Source organism: Erpetoichthys calabaricus, chromosome 6 (assembly GCF_900747795.2).
Source record: "Erpetoichthys calabaricus chromosome 6, fErpCal1.3, whole genome shotgun sequence".
NCBI classification, from domain to species: Eukaryota; Metazoa; Chordata; class Cladistia; order Polypteriformes; family Polypteridae; genus Erpetoichthys; species Erpetoichthys calabaricus.
In genome coordinates this window covers 110,719,004-110,741,717 of record NC_041399.2, presented here as the reverse complement: position 1 = coordinate 110,741,717, position 22,714 = coordinate 110,719,004, and the positions used below count along the sequence as shown (strand labels likewise).

The following is a 22,714-nucleotide window of genomic DNA, read 5'->3' as shown; positions in this document are numbered from 1 at the left end:
ATTTGACATGATTGAATGGAAATACCTTTTCACTGCATTAGAGAAATTTGGGTTGGGAACATTTGTGCATGGATCAAACTACTATATACCAATCCAGAAGCTTCAGTTTGTATTAACAACATTTGTTCAGACTACTTTAATCTAGAATGTGGTACCAGACAAGGTTGCCCCTTGTCACCACTGCTATTTGCAGTCGCCATTGAACCACTGTCGGTCCACTGTTGAAATTCTTATCAGATAAAGGGGATTTTCAGAAAAGGACTGGAACAGAAAATTTCTCTATATGCAGATGATATGGTACTGTGTATATCAGATCCACAAAATTCTGTCCCTGCAGTCTTAACAGCACTTACAGAATTTTAAAAGATCTCTGGTCTCAGAATTAATTTGAATAAAATTGTGCTATTTCCACTGAATTCTCAAGCACACAATATTAGATTGGACACCTTCCCTTTTATCATCACAGATCAGTTTAAATACCTAGGGGTTAATATCACAAGTAAACATAAAGCTCTTTATCAAAAAAATTTCGCCGTCTGTATGGAAAAAATTAAGCAAACTTGCATAGATGCTCAATCCTTCATCTCACTGTTGCTGGAAGAATTAACGTTGTTAAGATAAATATTCTTCTTAAGCTACTTTTTTATTTCAAAACATTCCAATATACATTAAAAAATCATTTTTTAAGCAATTAGATTCAACAATAACCTCATTTATTTGGAATTCAAAACACCCACATATCCAAAGAGCGACCCTACAAAGACCTAAGGCAGAAGGTGGCATGGCTCTACCCAACTTTCAATTTTATTACTGGGCAGCAAACATACAAGCTATAAAAACCTGGATACAAATAGATGAACATACACTAGCTTGGTCCGCAATGGAAGTAAAATCCTGCAGTACTTCTTTATATTCCCTGCTTTGTGCCCCAATAAATGCAAGTTATCGGCAATATACAGTAATCCCTCCTCCATCGCGGGGGTTGCGTTCCAGAGCCACCCGCGAAATAAGAAAATCCACGAAGTAGAAACCATATGTTTATATGGTTATTTTTATGCTTGGGTCACAGATTTGCGCAGAAACACAGGAGGTTGTAGAGAGACAGGAACGTTATTCAAACACTGCAAACAAACATTTGTCTCTTTTTCAAAAGTTTAAACTGTGCTCCATGACAAGACAGAGATGACAGTTCTGTCTCACAATTAAAAGAATGCAAACATATCTTCCTCTTCAAAGGAGTGTGCGTCAGGAGCAGTGACTGTCATAAAGACAGAGAAAGCAAACAAATCAATAAGCTTTTAAGTATGCGAAGAAGGCGGCAGCTCACACCCCCTCCGTCAGGAGCAGGGAGAGAGAGACAGAGACAGAGTTTGTTTTTCAGTCAAAAATCAATACGTGCCCTTCGAGCTTTTAAGTATGCGAAGCACTATGCAGCATGTCGTTTCAGGAAGCAGCTGCACAAAAGATAGCAACGTGAAGATAATCTTTCAGCGTTTTTAGACGAGCGTCCGTATCGTCTAGGTGTGCGAACAGCCCCCCTGCTCAATCCCCATACATCAGGATCACAGATAGTCAGCGCAAGAGAGAGAGAAAAGTAAGCAATCTAGCTTCTCAGCCATCTGCCAATAGCGTCCCTTGTATGAAATCAACTGGGCAAACCAACTGAGGAAGCATGTACCAGAAATTAAAAGACCCATTGTCCGCAGAAATCCACGAACCAGCAAAAAATCCGCGATATATATTTAAATATGCTTACATATAAAATCCGCGATGGAGTGAAGCCGCGAAAGGCGAAGCGCGATATAGTGAGGGATCACTGTACTAATAACCCAATTGTGCTTCACTCACTCAGAATATGAAGCCAATGTAGAAAGCATTCTAAGATGGAGAATCTTTTATCTGTGGCACCTCTGCAAGAGAACCACCTCTTTCAACCCTCACAAACATATGCAGTTTTTAATATCTGGAAAAGTTTTGGGATTAAATTGCTTAGAGATCTTTATATAGACAACATCCAAATTTAACTTTCCAGCCACACATTTCTTTCACTATCTTCAAATTAGGAACTTTGTTAAACAGAACCTGCCCAATTTTCCTCATCTTGCACCCTCCTCCATGCCGGAAAAAATATTGCTCAATTTCAAGGACTTAGACACCATCTCTGCAATATATAAAATTATCTTGCAGTCCCTCCCTTTTAAAGATCCAAGAGGACAATGGGAAAAAGATCTCTTAATCAATATATCAGAAAAGGAGTGGAAAATAGCAATGCAGAGACTTCATTTGAGCTCCATATGCGCAAAGCATACAATTATTCAACCCAAAATTACATATCAAGCACATCTGTCTCGCCTAAAACGTCCAAAATGTTTCCAGGGCAACATCCAACCTGCGAACGCTGCAATCAAGTTTCAGCCTCACTGGGTCTCATGTTCTGGGCCTGCACCAAATTAACATCATTTTGGAACAAAATTTTTAAGTGCCTTTCAGACAGCCTTGGTGTCACAATCCCTCCTAACCCATTAACAGCTGTGTTTGGGGTTCTTCCAGATGGGTTTAAAGTGGAGAAGGACAAACAAACTGTGGTTGCATTCACTACTCTTTTGGCACGCAGACTTATTTTGCTAAACTGGAAGAATCCTAACTCTCCTCTTTTAACTCAGTGGGAAACCGATGTTTTATACTATTTGAAATTGGAAAAAATCAAATATTCAGTTAGAGGATCTATACAGAATGTTTTCAAAACCTGGCAGGATCTAATCAATAATATCTTAGAATAAGCTCTTAATGCACCGAGGAAGCAATTCTCTGCACATTTCTTTTTCTTCTCCGATTTGTCTCTATTAAACTCATCAATTTAGGCATGTCTACAAGCCTTAAGTTTCACTTTGCTGGCCATGCTCTCTCTCTCAGGGGTGGGGGACGACTTGTTTTCAATCCTATCTTTTGTAAAAATTGATCTATTTTTATGGAATGATTACAATAAAATTAATTAAAAAATAAATAAATAAAAATAAATCTAAAGTCTTAATTTTGGAATACTGCTTAATTACTGATTTCTTTATAGAGGACATTTTTCAGAATTACTGAATTATTGGCAGTTTGTTGGAAAAGATAAATGTTCAATGGCAGCTGAGTATTTTGAAACTCTGAAACATTTTGAAAAGAACTGTGAAGGAGAAGAGAGCATGAAAAAACTTGCAGATCTTTATGAAACTCTGGGACGATTCCTCAAGGACCTGGGTCTTCTTGGCCAGGTAATTTATTCTGCTTTATTTGGTTTTAATAATATACTTGTATAATAAATTGTAAGACATGAAAGTTAAAAGTATATACTGTGTTTCATAAAACTTTTAATGAAACAACATTATGAATAATATGGTCAATAATATAGTTAAAAAGCCCTGCTCGCATTTTCAAAATTAACCACATATAGTGAAATCATCCCGAGATTCCTGTTTGTATTGAATATAAAACATTGTTATTTAGACAAGTAGTAGTTTTAAAAAAGTATTCTTGTCTAAACATAGTTTTGGTCACTTTAAGGATTTAACTATGTAGGTCAGTAATAATTCCAGCCTTATATCAAGTTATAGTTATACTTTTAATTGTATCTAATGTAAATTGACTTGGAAATAAACTACTTAGGTTACAGGGTTCACACTCAAAAGAGGTTTTACATTTATTAAAAATACATTATTATTTTATGCATTTTATTAATCTTAAAAATAAATAAATAAATAAATAAATAAATACCGGATACTATATATGACCAGTCTGTAAAAGAATTTATCACAAACATTTGAGTAGAATAGAAATACTAACTGACAGCTATCAAAACAATAGTTAACAAATAATTTTAGAAGCCTAAAAATGTAAATAAAATTTGTTTGATAATACAGATTTTCAGGAACACATTTGGAAGGGAGATACTCAAAGTGACCTCTCCCACACAGATTTTTAAGCCTGTTTGTAGGAAGTTACTGCCTGACATGTTGACCTGTGTGGAAATTAAATACAGTGGTGTGAAAAACTATTTGCCCCCTTCCTGATTTCTTATTCTTTTGCATGTTTGTCACACAAAATGTTTCTGATCATCAAACACATTTAACCATTAGTCAAATATAACACAAGTAAACACAAAATGCAGTTTTTAAATGATGGTTTTTATTATTTAGGGAGAAAAAAAATCCAAACCTACATGGCCCTGTGTGAAAAAGTAATTGCCCCCTTGTTAAAAAATAACCTAACTGTGGTGTATCACACCTGAGTTCAATTTCCGTAGCCACCCCCAGGCCTGATTACTGCCACACCTGTTTCAATCAAGAAATCACATAAATAGGAGCTGCCTGACACAGAGAAGTAGACCAAAAGCACCTCAAAAGCTAGACATAATGCCAAGATCCAAAGAAATTCAGGAACAAATGAGAACAGAAGTAATTGAGATCTATCAGTCTGGTAAAGGTTATAAAGCCATTTCTAAAGCTTTGGGACTCCAGCGAACCACAGTGAGAGCCATTATCCACAAATGGCAAAAACATGGAACAGTGGTGAACCTTCCCAGGAGTGGCTGGCCGACCAAAATTACCCCAAGAGCGCAGAGACGACTCATCCGAGAGGTCACAAAAGACCCCAGGACAACGTCTAAAGAACTGCAGGCCTCACTTGCCTCAATTAAGGTCAGTGTTCACGACTCCACCATAAGAAAGAGACTGGGCAAAAACGGCCTGCATGGCAGATGTCCAAGACGCAAACCACTGTTAAGCAAAAAGAACATTAGGGCTCGTCTCAATTTTGCTAAGAAACATCTCAATGATTGCCAAGACTTTTGGGAAAATACCTTGTGGACTGAGGAGACAAAAGTTGAACTTTTTGGAAGGCAAATGTCCCGTTACATCTGGCATAAAAGGAACACAGCATTTCAGAAAAAGAACATCATACCAACAGTAAAATATGGTGGTGGTAGTGTGATGGTCTGGGGTTGTTTTGCTGCTTCAGGACCTGGAAGGCTTGCTGTGATAGATGGAACCATGAATTCTACTGTCTACCAAAAAATCCTGAAGGAGAATGTCCGGCCATCTGTTCGTCAACTCAAGCTGAAGCGATCTTGGGTGCTGCAACAGGACAATGACCCAAAACACACCAGCAAATCCACCTCTGAATGGCTGAAGAAAAACAAAATGAAGACTTTGGAGTGGCCTAGTCAAAGTCCTGACCTGAATCCAATTGAGATGCTATGGCATGACCTTAAAAAGGCGGTTCATGCTAGAAAACCCTCAAATAAAGCTGAATTACAACAATTTTGCAAAGATGAGTGGGCCAAAATTCCTCCAGAGCGCTGTAATAGACTCATTGCAAGTTATCACAAACGCTTGATTGCAGTTATTGCTGCTAAGGGTGGCCCAACCAGTTATTAGGTTCAGGGGGCAATTACTTTTTCACACAGGGCCATGTAGGTTTGGATTTTTTTTTCTCCCTAAATAATAAAAACCACCATTTACAAACTGCATTTTGTGTTTACTTGTGTTATATTTGACTAATGGTTAAATGTGTTTGATGATCAGAAACATTTTGTGTGACAAACACGCAAAAGAATAAGAAATCAGGAAGGGGGCAAATAGTTTTTCACACCACTGTATGTATGTTTTAAATGCATTAACAGGAAAAAAACTGAAAATATTATTCAAAATGAGTTTTATAAAATATTACATTATGCTATATTTTTTAAAAATATAAACTATTGCCACTTTTTTTTTTTTATTGGCGAATATTTAAAGATAATCTTTTGAGAGACAAATATTTTTGGTTACTGGTGAATCTAAATATGCCCTGTATGAGTGAGTGTGGGCATATGTGTGAATGTGTCTTATGATGGACCTACACCTTGTACAAACTTGTTGCCATGATAGGTTTTGGCTTCCCTTGACCCTGAATTGAATCAGAAGATTAGAAAATGAATAGATAGGAGGGCATATTTTTTAATATACTGCAATATGTTGTATGGGGTTTGTGTGCTACATAGTTTGTTTCTCTTGCCTCTCTCATTACCTAACACAGGTAATTTCTTGACCGTCTTCACAAATGTTGAATGTTTTTCCTTGACCGATTTTTGTATGCACGCAGACTTAATTTTATTTGAATTTTGGGTCTTTAAGAAGAGTTCCAAGCTTACTGCTTACTCCGAACCTTCATTGAGCCCTTATTCTAAAAAAAACAAAATCCTTGTCAACAAACAGGAAACACTATGGAGAGGGATTTGTATTGATCCCTGGTAGCTGCTACACCCATGTACAGCATGTGATTACTGATGGAAATCCCAAATTTTGAAACCAACAAGGAAATTTTCATCGGAATCTTTGATGTACTTTGTTTTACATAAGAACAGAAGAAGTCTGACAAATTAATGGAATATGTGTAGTCCATCAATTTGTTTGGTTAGCTAATAGCTATCTTGTCCCAGTATCTCATTTTATCATATCATATATAGGTTTGTATTTAGTGAGCCATTCCACAATATGTTCTTAAACACAAAATTGTTGGGCAAAATAAACCAAACAATGTAGATGACTGTACCAAATACCAAATATAGACAGGAAAAAAAGTAAAAAGCACAAAGGCTGAGACAAAAGGAGAAACACAAGTGTCATACATTTCCATTGTATCTGTGTAATTAGTTTAGCATAGACAATATAAAATTCCCCTGATCAATATTCTTGTCAAAAAAATGTTTAATGATTTCTAGACAAATAAATAAAAAATTATTATTTAAACAGTCTCCCAATGAATTTTCACTCTGCATTGTCAGGAAACTGATGAAGACCCTTTTACAGTACAAAACTTCAAAAATTCATCACATGAGGATACTGAATACTTTATTTTACTTCTGTATATGAAATGTCTTGTTTATTGTGTCTCTGTAAGCATTTTTTGAAGCACATATTTCAGCATACAATTTAAAACCAATTTACAAAATATGATTATAATACTCAATAAATGCATCCTGCAGGTGGCCTAATTTTGCTTGTGATGTTACTTATTTACTCTAAGTTAAACATCAGAGGAGTTATTAAATTTATCTGTTCTTTAACTTATTGTATGTTAATACCATGTCTAAATACCTAAATCTAAATATTTTGAGTTTCACAAGTTTGCTCAATTGCTCTCATACTGTACAAATGATAATGGATAGTGTTATTGTACTTTTTTCTTAAGGCAGTAGCTCCCTTGCAGCGATCTCTAGAAATTCGTGAAACAGCATTGGATCCAGATCACCCCAGTGTGGCTCAGTCACTGCATCAGCTGGCTGGTGTTTATGTCCAGTGGAAGAAATTTGGAAATGCAGAACAGCTGTACAAAGAAGCCTTGGAAATTAGTGAAAATGCATATGGTGCTGATCATTCCAGAGTGGCACATGAATTAGATTCATTAGCTGTGCTATATCAAAAGCAAAACAAGTAAGATTATTTTAGTTTAATTAACCTGTGGACTAACTTTTGTATATATTTTAAGGTAGTAATGGGTTATTGTAATTATTATTTATATATTTATTTTTTAATTTAATTTTAGACATTATATTTAAAGTGAAGATAGTACAATGCTTTGATCAGAGTATAAAATCAGATAATGTATTAAAATCTCCAATAGTTTAAAGTTTATGTCTTCCTGATTAGAATTAGCAGTATAGTGGCACAGTGTTTATTGCTGCTGCCTCATGAATTCAGTGTTCTGCCTTCAAGTCCCGTGCCTGGTTGCTGTCCAGGTGGAGTCTACGGGCTCTCCCAGAGTCTAGATGGATTTCCTTACTCCAGACACATGCATCGTAGGTAATTGGTTCTGTGTAAGCCATGAAATGGAATAGAAAAAGCTGATTAAAAAAAGTGATGGTTTAATTCACGTTGCATTTAATGACCCTGTTTCAGGTAAATGTATTAATTTATGTATATTTCCATAAGAATCCTAACAGCTATATCTTTCTTGTTAGGTATGAACAAGCTGAAAAGTTGAGAAAAAAGTCAGTTAAGATAAGACAATGTTCTGCTCGACAAAAGGGAAGCATGGTAATGATCTTTTTAACTAATTCTTTTAAATATACAGTATGGTGTAAATTTAACTATATTTCATTAATAAAAGTTGCACAATGAAAGTATGAAAATTACAAAATCATCTACTTACACAAAATCTGGCATTTGTTTTTCAAAGGGAATGGAGGTTGCCGGAGACTGAACGAGTCACAAAGTTTTATTTTCTTAATCTGATGCACTGATGCTGCACTTATTTTTCTTCATATATTCAATAACTAGTTTTAAATTTTTTATTAGTTTTGTAATTCAGCAGAGATGACAGAGAGAGAACCTTTTACAGGTTTTTTTTATAGCTGATATGAATATTATCAGATTGGGAATTTTTTGTTTTAAGGGACAATTTTTGCCCCCATTGACTAAAATACAGGTGTACTTTAGAAGTATTTTGCAAAATGTACAGAGTAATACTTTTCAGTACCAGAATATTGAAAGTTTAGTTTCATCAGTAACAGAAAATGTACAAATTAAGCAGTGATTACATTCAGATACCATTTTTTATTTAAAAAAATAATCAAAACGTGACCAATAAGAAAGTTTACTGTATTAAATCAGTTAAAAGAAAACATGATTGACAAAAGTCAGTGACAGTAAAAGTGTTTCAGATAGAAGTCAAAGGGGAACAGTAGGGAAGTAGTAGGGAACCTGAGATCTACAGTATGATCACTTGTTAGCATAACTATGTGTTACAATTATCACATTTATTTTACTAAAGGTATATATATAAAAAATGTATATAAAAATTTGGATTGCTACATTCGAATTGAATTCGAATCGCTGAATTTGCGGTTCAAAGTCTCAGTCATGATCCATAATAAACCTATGGCCATGAAGATTGCAGAACAGCAGGCAGACTTATGGCAGTGGTGCTGCAGAAGCAACGCATGCCACCAGCTATATGTAATTAAATGATTGCAATGGCCAAAGGTTGGCTTTCCAGATTAAGATTGAATGTGAATTTAAAACAGAGTCCTACAAATTGACCAATAATGGTTGAACTGAAGAGGGAGTAAATTGAAGCAAATATCAAATCAGAAAAATGAAAGGGGAAGAGTACAATTATAAAACAATAATTTGAATGTAAATTTCCCCTTGGGATTAATAAAGTATGTATCTATCTGTCTGTCTGTCTGTCTGTCTGTCAGTCATTAGTAAAGAACAGCCGAAAAGGAAGGAGCAACACAGAAGTAAAAGTTGTTACTGTAGCACAGTGGTATCACGCTCCAGTCCTGGAGGGCCACACTGGCTGCAGGTTTTTGTTGCAATGCAATTGCTTATTTAGATGCCAGTCCTGGCTAATAATAGAATCTGTTATTTCATTTCATAGTTTGCTAGTGCTTTAATTAAGCCACTTCAAATCAATCATACAGTGTAGATTTATCTTTTCCACGAGTATCATTTAAATGATTAGTGACTGTCAGCTTTTCACTTTTTTCTCTTCCGTTTTTTTCCCAAACACTTTATTAAACCAGGTATTTCACAATGCGCTCACAACGTTTTAAATGGTATCAAGTTATATCAGTTTTCCTATAATTCACTTTTGGGTTCCCACTGAGGCTACAGATTTTTGTTCCATACAGTTCCACAATGTGTGAGTCTTTCTAACTATAATTGTTGTTACTGTTTAATAATGGTCTTTTCTTTTTCAGAAAACCACAGTAGCAAGCGATATACTGTACATTTATAGGAAATTTAGAATTCTTAGTATTTTTGCTATGTTTTGAAGGCTTTACTTCTGTTGGTCATTTTTCTATTATGTAATTTTTGTGGTGTTTGCACCCTTTTTTGTAACCTAACGATATCAATAAATGATGAGCAGAGGAGACACCGGACACTGCAAGGCTGTAGCTACTTATAGGTTGAATGCTCATTAGTAAATAATGGCTTAAATAACCAGATCACCAGGAAAGCAGAGCAAAATTCATAATTATAAAAAAACACTAAATTGTCCTCAAGCAACATATATAAATACGTGCTACATTCCAATAAAAAAAGTTTGTGATTAATGAATTGATACCAAAGTATAGACGGTAGGTGTCCAAATAAAAGTACACATTTGTTGGGATGAAAACCTGTAGCCACAGGACTGAATTTGAGAACCACTGTGTTAGTGTACAGTAGATGGTGAGCTCCTTTCTTATTAGCATCTCATTTTTAATTATATTATGTCATGTCATTTTCTAACCCGCTTAATCCAGACCTGAGCCGTACTTTGTATTGGGTGCTAGAGCCAATTTCAGCCATCATAGGGTGCAAGGCAGTAACAAACCCTGTACAGGGCACCTGTCTATTACAGGGCATTCACATACCTCATCTGCTGGAAAGAAGAAGCACTATAAACTATGATTGCAGCTGTTTAAGACTAAAAGAAGCAATTAAGGGTTGGGAATCTTAATAATCGAGTTCATTTAACAAAGCACAGAAATGTTATTTGAAGAATAATTGCTTCAGCAACAATAATTAACTTTGAATTAAGAATTGGGTTGAAACAAAAACCTGCCAAATTAGGACCCAAGTGCAGCCGTGCAACAGGCGATACCTCAGTTTTTTTACAGTGGCTGGAGTATCAGTCCTGCCTCCTACCCTCACGTTTTCCATGCAAGTTGGAGGATCTGCTTGCAAGGCTGGATGCTGGTTAATGTCATACCTAGAACGGAGCAATTGAAGGTTAAGGGCTTTGCTCAAGGGCCCAATGGAGTGGAATCACTTCTGGCATTTACAGGATTCAAACCGTAAACCTTCCGATTGGTGGCACACATCTCTAACCTCAGAGCCATCACTCTGTCCACACACTTTTAAGATCAAGTCAAGTTGGGGAGCATGCACTGGTACGGTGCATTGCTGCACCCACTACACAACTAAACAACTTGGGATCCCGGTTTGCAACCCCCCAGGCAGACATGCGGTCCAGTCCCACCCTCCGGAAATGACCCTCTATCTGCCACAGCCAGGTGTTACGTGGGTGACCCCTTCGTCTGGTCCAGCCACTCGGATCCTTAACAATTAGGATCTTATGAGCCGGATCACCATCGGGGAAACATGCCACATGGCCGTAGTGCCGTAACTGACGCTCCCTCACAATGCAGGTAATGTGCCTCATTCGAGACTCCATGAGCAACCGCTCATTCGACACAAAGTCAAACCAATGGTACCCAAGGATTTTCCGGAGAGACACAGTACCAAAGGAGTCCAGTCTTCGTCTCGGGACACTGCATAGCGTCCATGTCTCGCAACCATATGGCAAGACAGGAAGCACCAGGACTCTAAAGACTTGGACCTTCGTCCTTTTGCATAGATATCGGGAGCACCACACACCCCTTTCCAGCGATCTTATGACCCCCCGTGCTCTCCCAATCAGTCTACTGACTTCATAGGAAGAGTCACCAGAGACATGAATGTCACTGCCAAGGTAAGTAAAACTGAACAAGGTCAACACTCTCTCCGCAAAAAGACACACTGCTGATGGCTGTGCCCAAGAGGTCATTAAAGGCCTGGATCTTGGTTTCTATCCAGGACACTTGCAAGCCGAGACACACGCTGCCCGATCAGAGCCTCCATTGACTCTGCGAAGATCATAGCATCGTCAGCAAAGTCAAGATCCCTAAACTTTTCTTCATCAACAGATGCCCCACAGCTGCTGGACCCCACGACCTTGCTCAACACCCAGTCCATACAAGCATTGAAAGAATAGGAGCAAGAACACACCCCTGACGAACCCCAGAATCAACTGTGAAAAACGCAGAGGTCCTACCTCCACTCTGTACAGCACTCACAGTACCAGTTTACAGGCCGGCCTTGATATCCAGCAACCTCTAGGGGATCCCGCGAATCCTCAGGATGTCCCACAGGGCAGCTCGATCAACTGAGTCGAACGCTTTGCGAAAATTGACAAAGGCTGCAAAGAAACTCTGCCGATGTTTGCGCTCGATGAGAACCCTGCCAGTGTTGCAGTTGATGGTCGACTTCTTAGGCGTAAAACCAGACTGTTCCGGTCGTTGGTAGATGAGCAAGTGTTCACGGATCCTATTGAGGATGACCCTAGCAAGGACCTTACCCGGCACCGAGAGCAGTGTTATCCCCCTGTAGTTGCTGCAATCCAGGCGATCACCCTTCCCTTTCCAGAAAGGGATGACAAATCCCATTTTCCAGTCAGTTGGGATGATGCCAGTCTCTCAAATGGAAGCAAAGATTGCTTGCAATGCCAGGAGGACAACCTTACCACCATCCTGGAGAAGTTCACCCCGGATACCACAGATCCCTGCAGCCTTTCCTCCCCACAGCTGGTTCACCACCTGTGCAATCTCAGTGAGATTGGGTGGTTCACAGCTAATTGGAGGGTCAGCCTCAAGAACCGTGGACCCAACGTCCTAACCGGAGGATCACCTTTGACCAACTGCTCCAAGTAGCCAGCCCAGCAGGCCACAACTGCAGTGTCATCCGTAATGACCGTTACATCAGCTGCCTTGACTACGACTCTCCGAGGAACAGATTCAGATGTGCGTAATGCTTCGATTCCTCTGTAAGCAAGAAGTGGATCGCTAGACCACAGATGGTGTGTCACTTGCTCACAGATTCCTCAAACAAACACCTCTTTATCTGCCCTCAGAGCCCTCTCAGCTGTCCCTCTCAGTTCCCGGTACAGAGCAAAGTTGCCATTGAGCCGTGCGCTGCGACTCCTCTCAATGATGTCCAGGGTGCCCTGCGAGATGAAACACCTCCTTCTGGGAACACCGGTAACACCAACACAACCCTCAACAACCTTCAGGGTCTTGTCACGGAAGGTCTCTCACGTCACATTAGGATCGGCAGTCATACCCAAATCTGAAAGTTCCTCAAACAATCTGCGTGCAAACTCATTAGAAACAGCCTGGTCTTGGAGTCTGGCCAAGTCCAGGCTCATTTTCCTAGTAGGTGGTAACCTACTAGACCTAAGCTGGATCCTAAGAGTAGCAACAACAAGTCTATGGTCAGAATTCACAAACTGGGCACTCCTGTAGACCCTGCAGTTTTGCAAGAGCCTCCATCGTCTGCCCACGAGGATGTGATCGATCTTCTTCACCACACCACCAGTATTGAAGTACCAAGTCCAATGATGCGGTTCAGGGCGCTGGAACCAGGATCCAGCGATTTGCAGCCCCTGACTTTTGCAAAGTCAAGGAACATGGAGCCACTTTCACCACGGTCACCAGACCCATGGGGACTGAGACAATCCTCATAGCCAGCCCTGTCAGTGCCAGTGGCTACATTGAAGTCACCCATGACCAGAGGAGTGTCACCTCGTGGGCACCCATCAACCACTGAGCGAAGCTGCGAATAAAATGTCTCATCACTTTATGAGACATCACTCACCGCGGTCGGAGCATACACTGAGACAACAGACAAGGCACCCGGAGAGTGCCATAATCTGAGTCTCATAATACACTCATTGAAAGGAGTGACATCGGACACCATTGGAAGAAGCCAATCCGCTACTCAATACAATACAATACAGCTACTCCCCAAGTATGACAGCCATCAGACCAACCAGACCAATAAAAGGTGTATCCACCTACAGAGATCTGGCCAGTCCCCGGTCTGCACACCTCAGAGAGTGCTGCCACTGAAATGTGGAGTTTACGCAGCTCCTCCAACAGCAGATGAAGATGATCATCTTGCCAGAGAGACAAGACGTTCCATGCACCCACCTGTATGGGCCGCCTCAAACTGGGAACCGAGTGCTACCATGCAGCTGGCGACGCCTCGGCACCACACCAGATTCCAGTCCCCAACAGACCTGACCCTATTGGCTCTCCAATGGTTTCGACTCTTCCGGGGATGGGGCTCCTGAGGGCTTTCCCCCATCCCCTTCATGATGCGAGCAGCCTTCCTATGGGCGGCTGCAGCAGAGCTACTCCTGCGGAGAGCAAAAAAGAGTCCTTTCTGTAGTCTCGGAGCTTTGTGAAGTTTCTTTTACGGTGGCTGGAGTGGCAATCCTGCCACCAACCACCATGATTTCCCTGCAAGTTGGAGGACTACTTGCAGGGCTGGATGCAGTTTAACGTCATACCCAGGAAAAGATCAGTGATAATTAAATTCTTTAAATGATTATATCATGTGGCCTAGTAACTATACAGTCACCCCACGTGGTTACAAGATTCATTCTCCTCTACTGACTCCCTGCGTGATGTAAAATCTGCTAGTGCCTGAACTGCATGTAGTTCAGCAAAATGTCTGGTTGGTACTAGCTGAGACTGTTTTGACTGCTGGTATTTCCCTCTAAACACTTTCAAGCTCAAAGCTTTATGCTAGTCAAGAAGTATACTTTTTTTTTTTTTTTTTTTTTTTTTTTTTTTAAGTCAGTCAATTAGTTAGAGATCCCCAAAAAAAATTTAGAGTGAACAGTGGGGGTACTAACAGAACAATTAAAGGCAGTTACCTGTTAATAATTTTGTATGATCTTAACAGTGCTTGGCTTTCATGTGCCTGACCCCATGCATCTACCAACTCAGTCTACAAAATCCTTAGAGTATCGCTTTCCTAACTTTTTCCAGCAAACTTTGTGTCTCTAAACTCAGAGCCCACGAAGGAAGTAGGGATTTAAACCACATTCCAGTGAATAATATCCAGGTTAAAACTGGATTAATTTCTGTACTCCTTTTAAAATCCCAAGGGCATCATGCTGTGGTTCTCCCAGTGCAAATTGTTCCCCTGCTCAGTGATTTTCTTTTGAAAAAGCAGGCTTTCTTGATTGTTTCTTTGCTTTCTGTGCTAGGATCCACAATGTAAGCATGACTTTCTTATAGTTTTTTAAAGCATTGACTAGGGTGTAGTGCCACAATTTTGAAAATAACAGTGTGTTCTAACTCTGACTCACACCTACTGTTAAGACTGTATGTGGGTTTCTGACCTAGGATAACTAATTTACAGTATATGGCATCTGCAGTCTCTTTCTGGTCAAAGTTCTGGCCTTATCCTCTCATTAGGTCATACCATGACAAGAAATACTCAGTATGAGTCATAGCACCTGATAGACATAATCTTGCCCAGACATCCTAGACTCTCTTGTGTCTTTTGCATTCTGAAGATGTAATATAATTTAGGTTCACTTTTAACAAGCTCAACTTGTGTTCTTCCCCACAGCATGGTTTTTCTGTTCTACGGCGACGTGCATTACAGCTGGAAGAGCTCACCCTAGGATGTGATACAGCAGAAAATGCAAAGACACTGAATGAGCTTGGAGTTCTGTACTACCTACAGAACAATCTTGAGTAAGTATTAGAGCAGAATAGTTAAAATGAAGTACTTTAATGCTGAAGAAAGATATTAAGCATTTTAGTATATTAAGTAATTTAAGAGTTACTTAAACTACTGTATACATGAAGCAATGAATAAGTGTGTGAAATATAGAACAACATCATCCATTCATCTTTTATTTTTACCATGTGAGAGAGACAGTCTGTCATCAGCAGTGGGTACTCAGCTGGTCATCAGTGCTTTGCAGAACATGAATAACTTAAATCTCTCTATTATAAAAAGAAAAAATCCTGGAGAGAAACAGTAGGGCGACGAGATGTGATCTTCACGTTAAGATCACGGAAGATAGTTAAAAGATAGTAAAAGGACCTTAAACATGAGACATTGTGCCAAGAGATTGATCCAGGACCGTCTCGCGATGACGTAGAACATGAGATTCTTGCAAGACACACCCTGCTTACAATCAATATCAAATAAGACAACGGGGCAGCAAAACATTCAGTCTTGTGAAGGATTTGAGCACACACAGATCCAGGGTCTCATCGCATATAAAGCGTATAAGGACAATATGTTATAAATGAAACGTCGACGACTAAGCGAAGAAGAAAGCAGCGTGGAGAAAAGAGACTCAAAAGCGTTGGAGAGAAAAAAGAAAAAATAATCTAGGTGCAAATTCAGAAAATAAGGAAAGTAATTATCAGCCTGTAACAAGTGGAATTGAAACAAAGCACATCCAATCGGGCATAGAATTAAAAGACAGAGTAAAAGACAAAGTAGAACTTCATAAACACATTTACAAACATTGGCGTTATACAAATGCAGAGCAAGTTACAGATTATGAAAGCAGTGGAATTCGAAAGGCTCAAAAAAAAAAAAAAAAAAAAGTATGCCCGATACAAATGTGGAGAAAGTTAAAGAATATGAAAGTAGGAAAATTAGAAAGTTTAAAAAAAAGAAAGTAAAGATTGCAGTAGCACAAACAAACTGAAATTATTAAGGGAAATAATCACCACGGACCAGGTGTCATTGGGAAAAAAAAGCAGGACAAAGCGAGCTCAGAAATAAAAGACAGAGTAGAAAACAAAGTAAAACGTCAAAAAGAGGTTACAAAACAAAGGGGCCAAACACATGCAGAGCAGGTTAGAGATAATGAAAACTGGAATTTAAAAGACTCCAAAAAAAACGTAGGCGTGAAACTCATGCAGAGCAAGATTCAGAATATGAAAGCAGAAAAAAACGGCAGTGTCAAAACAAAGTAAACATTGCATTAGCACAAAAAAAGAGAAATTATTACTCAGAGAAATAACAAAAAGGCGAACAGAGATCGAATATATGGACACGGGTGAAATGAGAGAAGTATGTAAATATTGTAAGGCTTTGAAGTTTAAGTCAGAGAATTTCAAAAACCTGTTTTACCTCACATGCATTTATTGGTTACTTTGCAAAAAAAATTATTAGCTGCTGATTGATGATGTAGATCGTTTTGTCTGTGCTGAAATTCCAAACAGAGAAACCTATCCTGAATTATAGAAGATAAAATTTGCCCAGCATGTTTCTTAACAGCCATACACATTTTAAGAAAATTAAGACATCTTTTTCCCCATTGTGTTATGGTAGGTTGATTAGGATACCTGTAGTAGAGGTGTAAGCTATCATAATAGATCATTCATTGAGCAGTGTTGTCAGTGAATTAGGGATTATTGTGCTTCTAAGGCCAAATCTGATTAAAAAAAAACAAAGATTTTATTCCTGTGAGGTCTGAGCAGTTAGAATGTGACCCAGTGAAGCACATTCTTGATGGCATTGCATAGTTAGAAATTTGTCCCAATATATTTTGTTTATAAGAAATGAAGGTTAATACGTTTTGGATAATCGATGCAGAAGTCTATGATGTACAACATTGTGTTGGATTCATCCATATTTGGTTTTAACTGGTGTGGTTGGTGATACCATTGATCCTGTATTCTGGGTTTGAATGTCATGCCTGAAAAATGCCCATGTGGAGTTTGCATATTTACCTCATGATTTTATGGGCTTTACTCTGGGTACTCTAGTCCATGCGAGTGTGGGTGTGAAGGGCTCTGTAATGAACTGGCACTCTGTCCAGGGCTGCTGGGATTGATTTTCGGCCACCACAACCATGAATTGGATTAAGAAAGTTTGAGAATGAGATAAGATAAAATTAGATTAAACATTATTTAATGCAGGCAGCACGGTGGCGCAGTGGTAGCGCTGCTGCCTCGCAGTAAGGAGACCTGAGTTTGCTTCCCTGGTCCTCCCTGCATGGAATTTGCATGTTCTCCCAGTGTCTGCGTGGGTTTCCTCCCACAGTCCAAAGACATGCAGGTTAGGCATCCATTGAGGGGAGAAAAAAACATGCAGAGAAGGGAAAAACATGTAAACTCTACAAAGTACCTGCACCAGGATATGAGCCCAGTACCTTAGAGCTGGGGGGCAGCAGAGCTACATGACAAACTGGAAAGCCTATTGTGTGGTGGTACCTATCTTGGCCCACTACTGCTACACAGGCCCCTGCATCCAACAAATGGACTAAAGAGAAATAGATGGATGATGATGTGTGTGTGCCACGGATACAGGAATTGTGGTGCTCGATCTTCTCTGCCTTTTCACAACCAACACACTACATTGACAGGCTGTTTATAACAGACAGCAGTTGGTGAGAAGAGGCTAATGCAGGCATTCTAATGCAAGATTTATTTAAAATTTCCATGAAATGAAAATGCATACTTTTTAAATTATGTTAATTGTTTTTTAACTTGTAGTTTTAGATGTATTCTGCTTGATTGTGTGTGCCAAGTAATGCTTTAGCGGCCAGCCACTCCATCAAATGTACCCTGTACAAGCTGAATATGTATTGTAAACAGACTTTTAGTGATATGGAGGTTAGCTGTTCTTTTTTTACTGCTCAAATGTAAGATTTTATTGTGCTGTTCTGTTTAACTTGAAAATCTGTGAAATAAAGTCCACTAACTTGACGTTCTTTGTAGTTTGTTTAATTCTGATGAGAGTATTCAGATAGACACACTGCCATTTTTGCAGCTTTTTGTATATTTCAAAGGTGTACAATATGATGTAACTTAATGATTTTATTTTTTTTACATTATAAATACATATTTGATTTTCACTATCCATGTCCAAGGAGGCATCCATTGCAGCAGCTGTAAATGTTGTCTGAGAATCATTATTATATTAACTGAAGCAGATACTGTACATAACACCATTTACCTTACAGTAGTATATGGTCATTCTTTGCATAAAGAAAGATGCAAAACATAAAAGGAAAAACAAAATGCTTCAGAAATCAAAATGTAAACTAACTCAGAAAATATCAGTGTGATATTAGGCTTTTTAGACTAAAGGAAAGAGTGGGAATGGCTTTTTTGACATCATGTTTACATTAAATGAAAAAAAAATACACTAAATGAAGCTATGTTTTCCTCCCACAGTCCAAAGACATGCAGGTTAGGTGCATTGGTGATCCTAAATTGTCCCTAGTGTGTGCTTGGTGTGTGTGCCCTGTGGTGGGCTGGCACCCTGCCCAGGATTTGTTCCTGCCTTGCGCCCTGTGCTGCCTGGGATTTGCTCCAGCAGACTCCCGTGACCCTGTGTTAGGATATAGCGCGTTGGTAAATGACTGACTGACTGATTATTTAACGCAGTTTGATGAAGAATATATTTTAGCAAGAGATGACATCACTTATTGTCTGAAAATCTTTTTTTAATATTATTTTTCCACAGTTATTTCAGATTGTGGTGTATTCTTTTGAAAACACAGATATTGATTAGGAATGCTACCTATTTACCATATTACGTAAACTTGAATTTGGCCCCAATGCTTGTGCATGGCTTAAACTATTATACACCAATTCAGAGGCCTCAGTTTGTGTTAATAATATAAATTCTGAGTATTTCGCCATGGAACCAGAAAGGGTTGCCCTTTGCTACCCATTTTGTTTATTGTTACTGTATAAAAATGATCCAAGTACAGGGCCTTACCGGATATCTCATGAGAAACCACTTACAAGGCATAAGTGAGTTAAAAAATGAATAGGTTGATAGATGCAACAGGAGAAGTTCAGTAATAGTGTTCATAGAAGCAGCAGATTCTAGTCAGTCGTGTATGGTTCTTTTATACTGTATAGAGAAAACAGTGTAGCCTCAGTTTATGCAAAGTCAAGGTTATTCTCATTTCTTCTATTCTGCATCAGTGCAAGAAGACTACAACATACTCTTACTATGTTCAGCTCACTTTAGCATGCAGTAGCACATGAACGAGTAGATGCCTGCCCCTCTTCCGCTTCCATCACTCTCACTCACTACTGCACACACTGAAGATGAGAGAAGAGCGAAAGGCATGCATGCTTAATGCTCACTCAGCCTAATCCACAGTGGGACAAGAAAAAGGAAGACCATCCTTTTCATACTCCTGTGTATCTTCTTAACATTGATGCAAAATGACTAATGTAATTTTTGTGAAAACCATGCTCTGCTCTAACTTAGGCTGTATTGAAGTAAGATAATGCACTGTGCCTGCCCGCAAAACGACATCGCTATACAGGGGTGGATTGTATTTAATGCTATTACCAGTGTATGTAGATACTGTATGCACGGATGAGTACTTGGTTAATCATGTTTGCTATTATTTTAGGTTAATATAAAGACATTTCACTGTATGTGAATTTACACTACATGCAATGCTTTGCAGTGTATCCCTCACGTAAGAGAAAGCTCAACTGTAATTGGTTTCATTTACAATTAATATGATGAGATAATTTAAGAAAAATATCAATTAATTATGACTCTGCAAAACATAAAAAGGTACGATTTAATACCAAAATAAAAATTTAGAAACATGGTGTTTCAACGGTAGTGCATTTATCAGTTTTGTCTGAATGTACACTTTATAATGTAAAGTCTACTACAATCTTATTTTTATGTTCACTGCTGAATTGTGTTTTTTTTCTGTTAAGATAAATTTGAGTGATGACCTAAATGAATATCTGCAGGAGATAAAAAGATTGTCAGTTCCATGTATTTTTTTTAAAATATATTTATTGTATAAGTACCGTACTTCTGGAAAACATTTTTGTATATTTTATAATAGAACCAAGTCAGGACTTGCACTGCAAGAGATTGCACTCTAGTTAGGACATGAGCTGGGCCATAAGGCACATAATACACCAGTATTGGCAATATTTGTTCCATTCATTGAGAGAACTATGCCTTTTAGATATCTAGAGACTGCTGGAAGTAGACAGTCTTGGAATGGCAAAATAATGCAAGGACAATTCGGGGGATCCAAGTTAATGGTGTCTATTTAGTAGTTGGCAATACGTGACCCTATATGTCAAGCATGGTTCTCTGCTCCCCATTGGAATGGGTAGGTGACCTGCAGAGTTTCTGGCCCCTATAAGAGCACTGGAGCCCAGGATGGCAGGAGCGCCAAGAGCCGTTACCAGGACTCCTAAAAAGACATCCCGAAGAATTTTCAAAGCCATTCTTGACCATAGATATTATATCTTGGCCATTGCTGGAAGTAGTTACTGCGTTAGCAGCATAAAAGCCCCTCCTAGGAAATCAGTAGTTGAGATCAAATTCAGCAGCCAAATAAAAAGCACAGTACATGAAGGAGAGGTCAGATTCATGAGAAGAAGTGGAAATTCACAGTAGGTGGGGACCTAACATAACATACTTTTGTAATAAAATAGACCAATCACCCGATCCAGAAAGATAGACGCCAGCACACTGTGTATTTAGGCCCAAAGTGTCTGGGGGTTTGTTTATTGTTTTTGTGTTTTTTGTTCTCAAATTGCCATACACCCTTCCATTATTTTTATTTTTTGTAAAGTAAAGGTTATCCATTTTGTTCATTCTGATCTTCTTGACCTATTTTGTATTTAAGGAGAGCTCAATAGTTCCCCAAGGTGTCCATGGTATGCTGAAGTCAATGTAATGTATTTCTAATGCCATAGTAATAGAGTTAACCCACTGCTTTATTGTAAAATAGCTTATCTGCTGGTAGCAGTCTGAGATGAAGTATGTTGTAAGTGTCTGATGACGTGATCATTGTACTGTGATTGAAAGCCAAAACTTAGTTGTGAACATGGTCTCTGCATGGCGCCGGACAAAGTAATTAACAATACACTTGCTTATTATGCCTCACTACTGAAGAAACAATTCTTGAAATGCACATGAATGTTGGTGCGGTTATGATAAAATAATATATAATTAAACATTTAATTAATTCCTATAGGACTGCCAAAATTTTTCTGACCCGTTCTCTTGAAATGAGGCAGCGTGTGCTTGGCACTGATCACCCAGATTGTGCTCAGTCTCTTAATAACTTGGCTGCCATTTACAATGAGAAAAAGGAATATGAGAAAGCTGAAGAGCTGTATGAGAGTGCTCTGGACATAAGGAGGAAAGCCCTGTCACCTGACCACCCTTCTCTGGCGTATACTGTCAAACACCTGGCAGTTCTGTATAAGAAGCAGGTGAGTCTGTTGCATTTTTTTCTTACCAGGCTAGCTCAGAAACTACATTTTTCAATTCATTTATTTACATTTTTTTTCTTTTGGAAACAAGGAAAAAGTACTGATCTCTGAGGCCTTTAGTTTAGATTCACTTGCTTTAGAAAAGTATTAGCTATATACTGAAGAATTTTTAAATTTTGTCTCAGATAATAATAAGAAACCAGTTCATGAAAATAAAAGGATCAGTCTGACCAGAATGTGTTTTTGTGATGTAAAGAAGTTAATTTCTAACCATCACCATTTTGAGGGTGGCATGGTGGTGCAGTACTACTTCAGATCTGTACAGGGTGGTCCATATCTAACTATGCAACTTAATGCAATGCAATAATTGCATAGTTAGATCTGGACCACCCTATATAGTCCTGGGTTATAAGTTTTTCTTGCATTTCATTTCTATATTCAGTTTTCACACTTGTGAAACTCAGTATAACAAAAGAAGTCCATGGATGCATAGTTATAGGCCTTTTAGGGCAGTTGGAGTGAACCATGACGTCTTTACAATATTTTTGAATTGTGTGGCTTTCTTGAGCATTGCTTATGGTACTTGTTTTTCATGTATTGATATATTTTAAAGATCCACGACATTTTCTTTTAAAAAGGCTAGGCTTAGAGTTAGTCAATACAACTGTAATAATGATTTATACACTTTCAAGACTCCATATAAATCTTTCACAGGCAGGGATTTTTAAACACAATGTTGGCTGCAGGACAGGTCAGTCAGAACAGGAAGTTCTCCATGCTTCAGTAATGCAATGTACTGAGCTACTCTGATGCCTTTGGGCAAATAATTTCACACCGAAGCCTTGCCTTCTTGCTCCTAAGGTTTCCCTGTAAAATATAAAATGAAAA

At 38.6% G+C, this 22,714-nt stretch overlaps 1 protein-coding gene across 2 annotated transcripts in view; it reads left to right on the top strand.

Annotated features, from left to right (window-relative positions):
* Positions 1-22,714, top strand: part of LOC114653490 (nephronophthisis 3) — an 838,883-nt gene that overhangs the window by 100,996 nt on the left and 715,173 nt on the right. For both annotated transcript variants that reach the window (XM_028803845.2, XM_051928813.1), the window contains exons 21-25: positions 3,068-3,257; positions 7,213-7,454; positions 7,982-8,057; positions 15,198-15,325; positions 21,586-21,826. In XM_028803845.2, the coding sequence (XP_028659678.2) occupies positions 3,068-3,257; positions 7,213-7,454; positions 7,982-8,057; positions 15,198-15,325; positions 21,586-21,826 (877 nt within the window). The remainder of the gene's footprint in view (positions 1-3,067; positions 3,258-7,212; positions 7,455-7,981; positions 8,058-15,197; positions 15,326-21,585; positions 21,827-22,714) is intronic.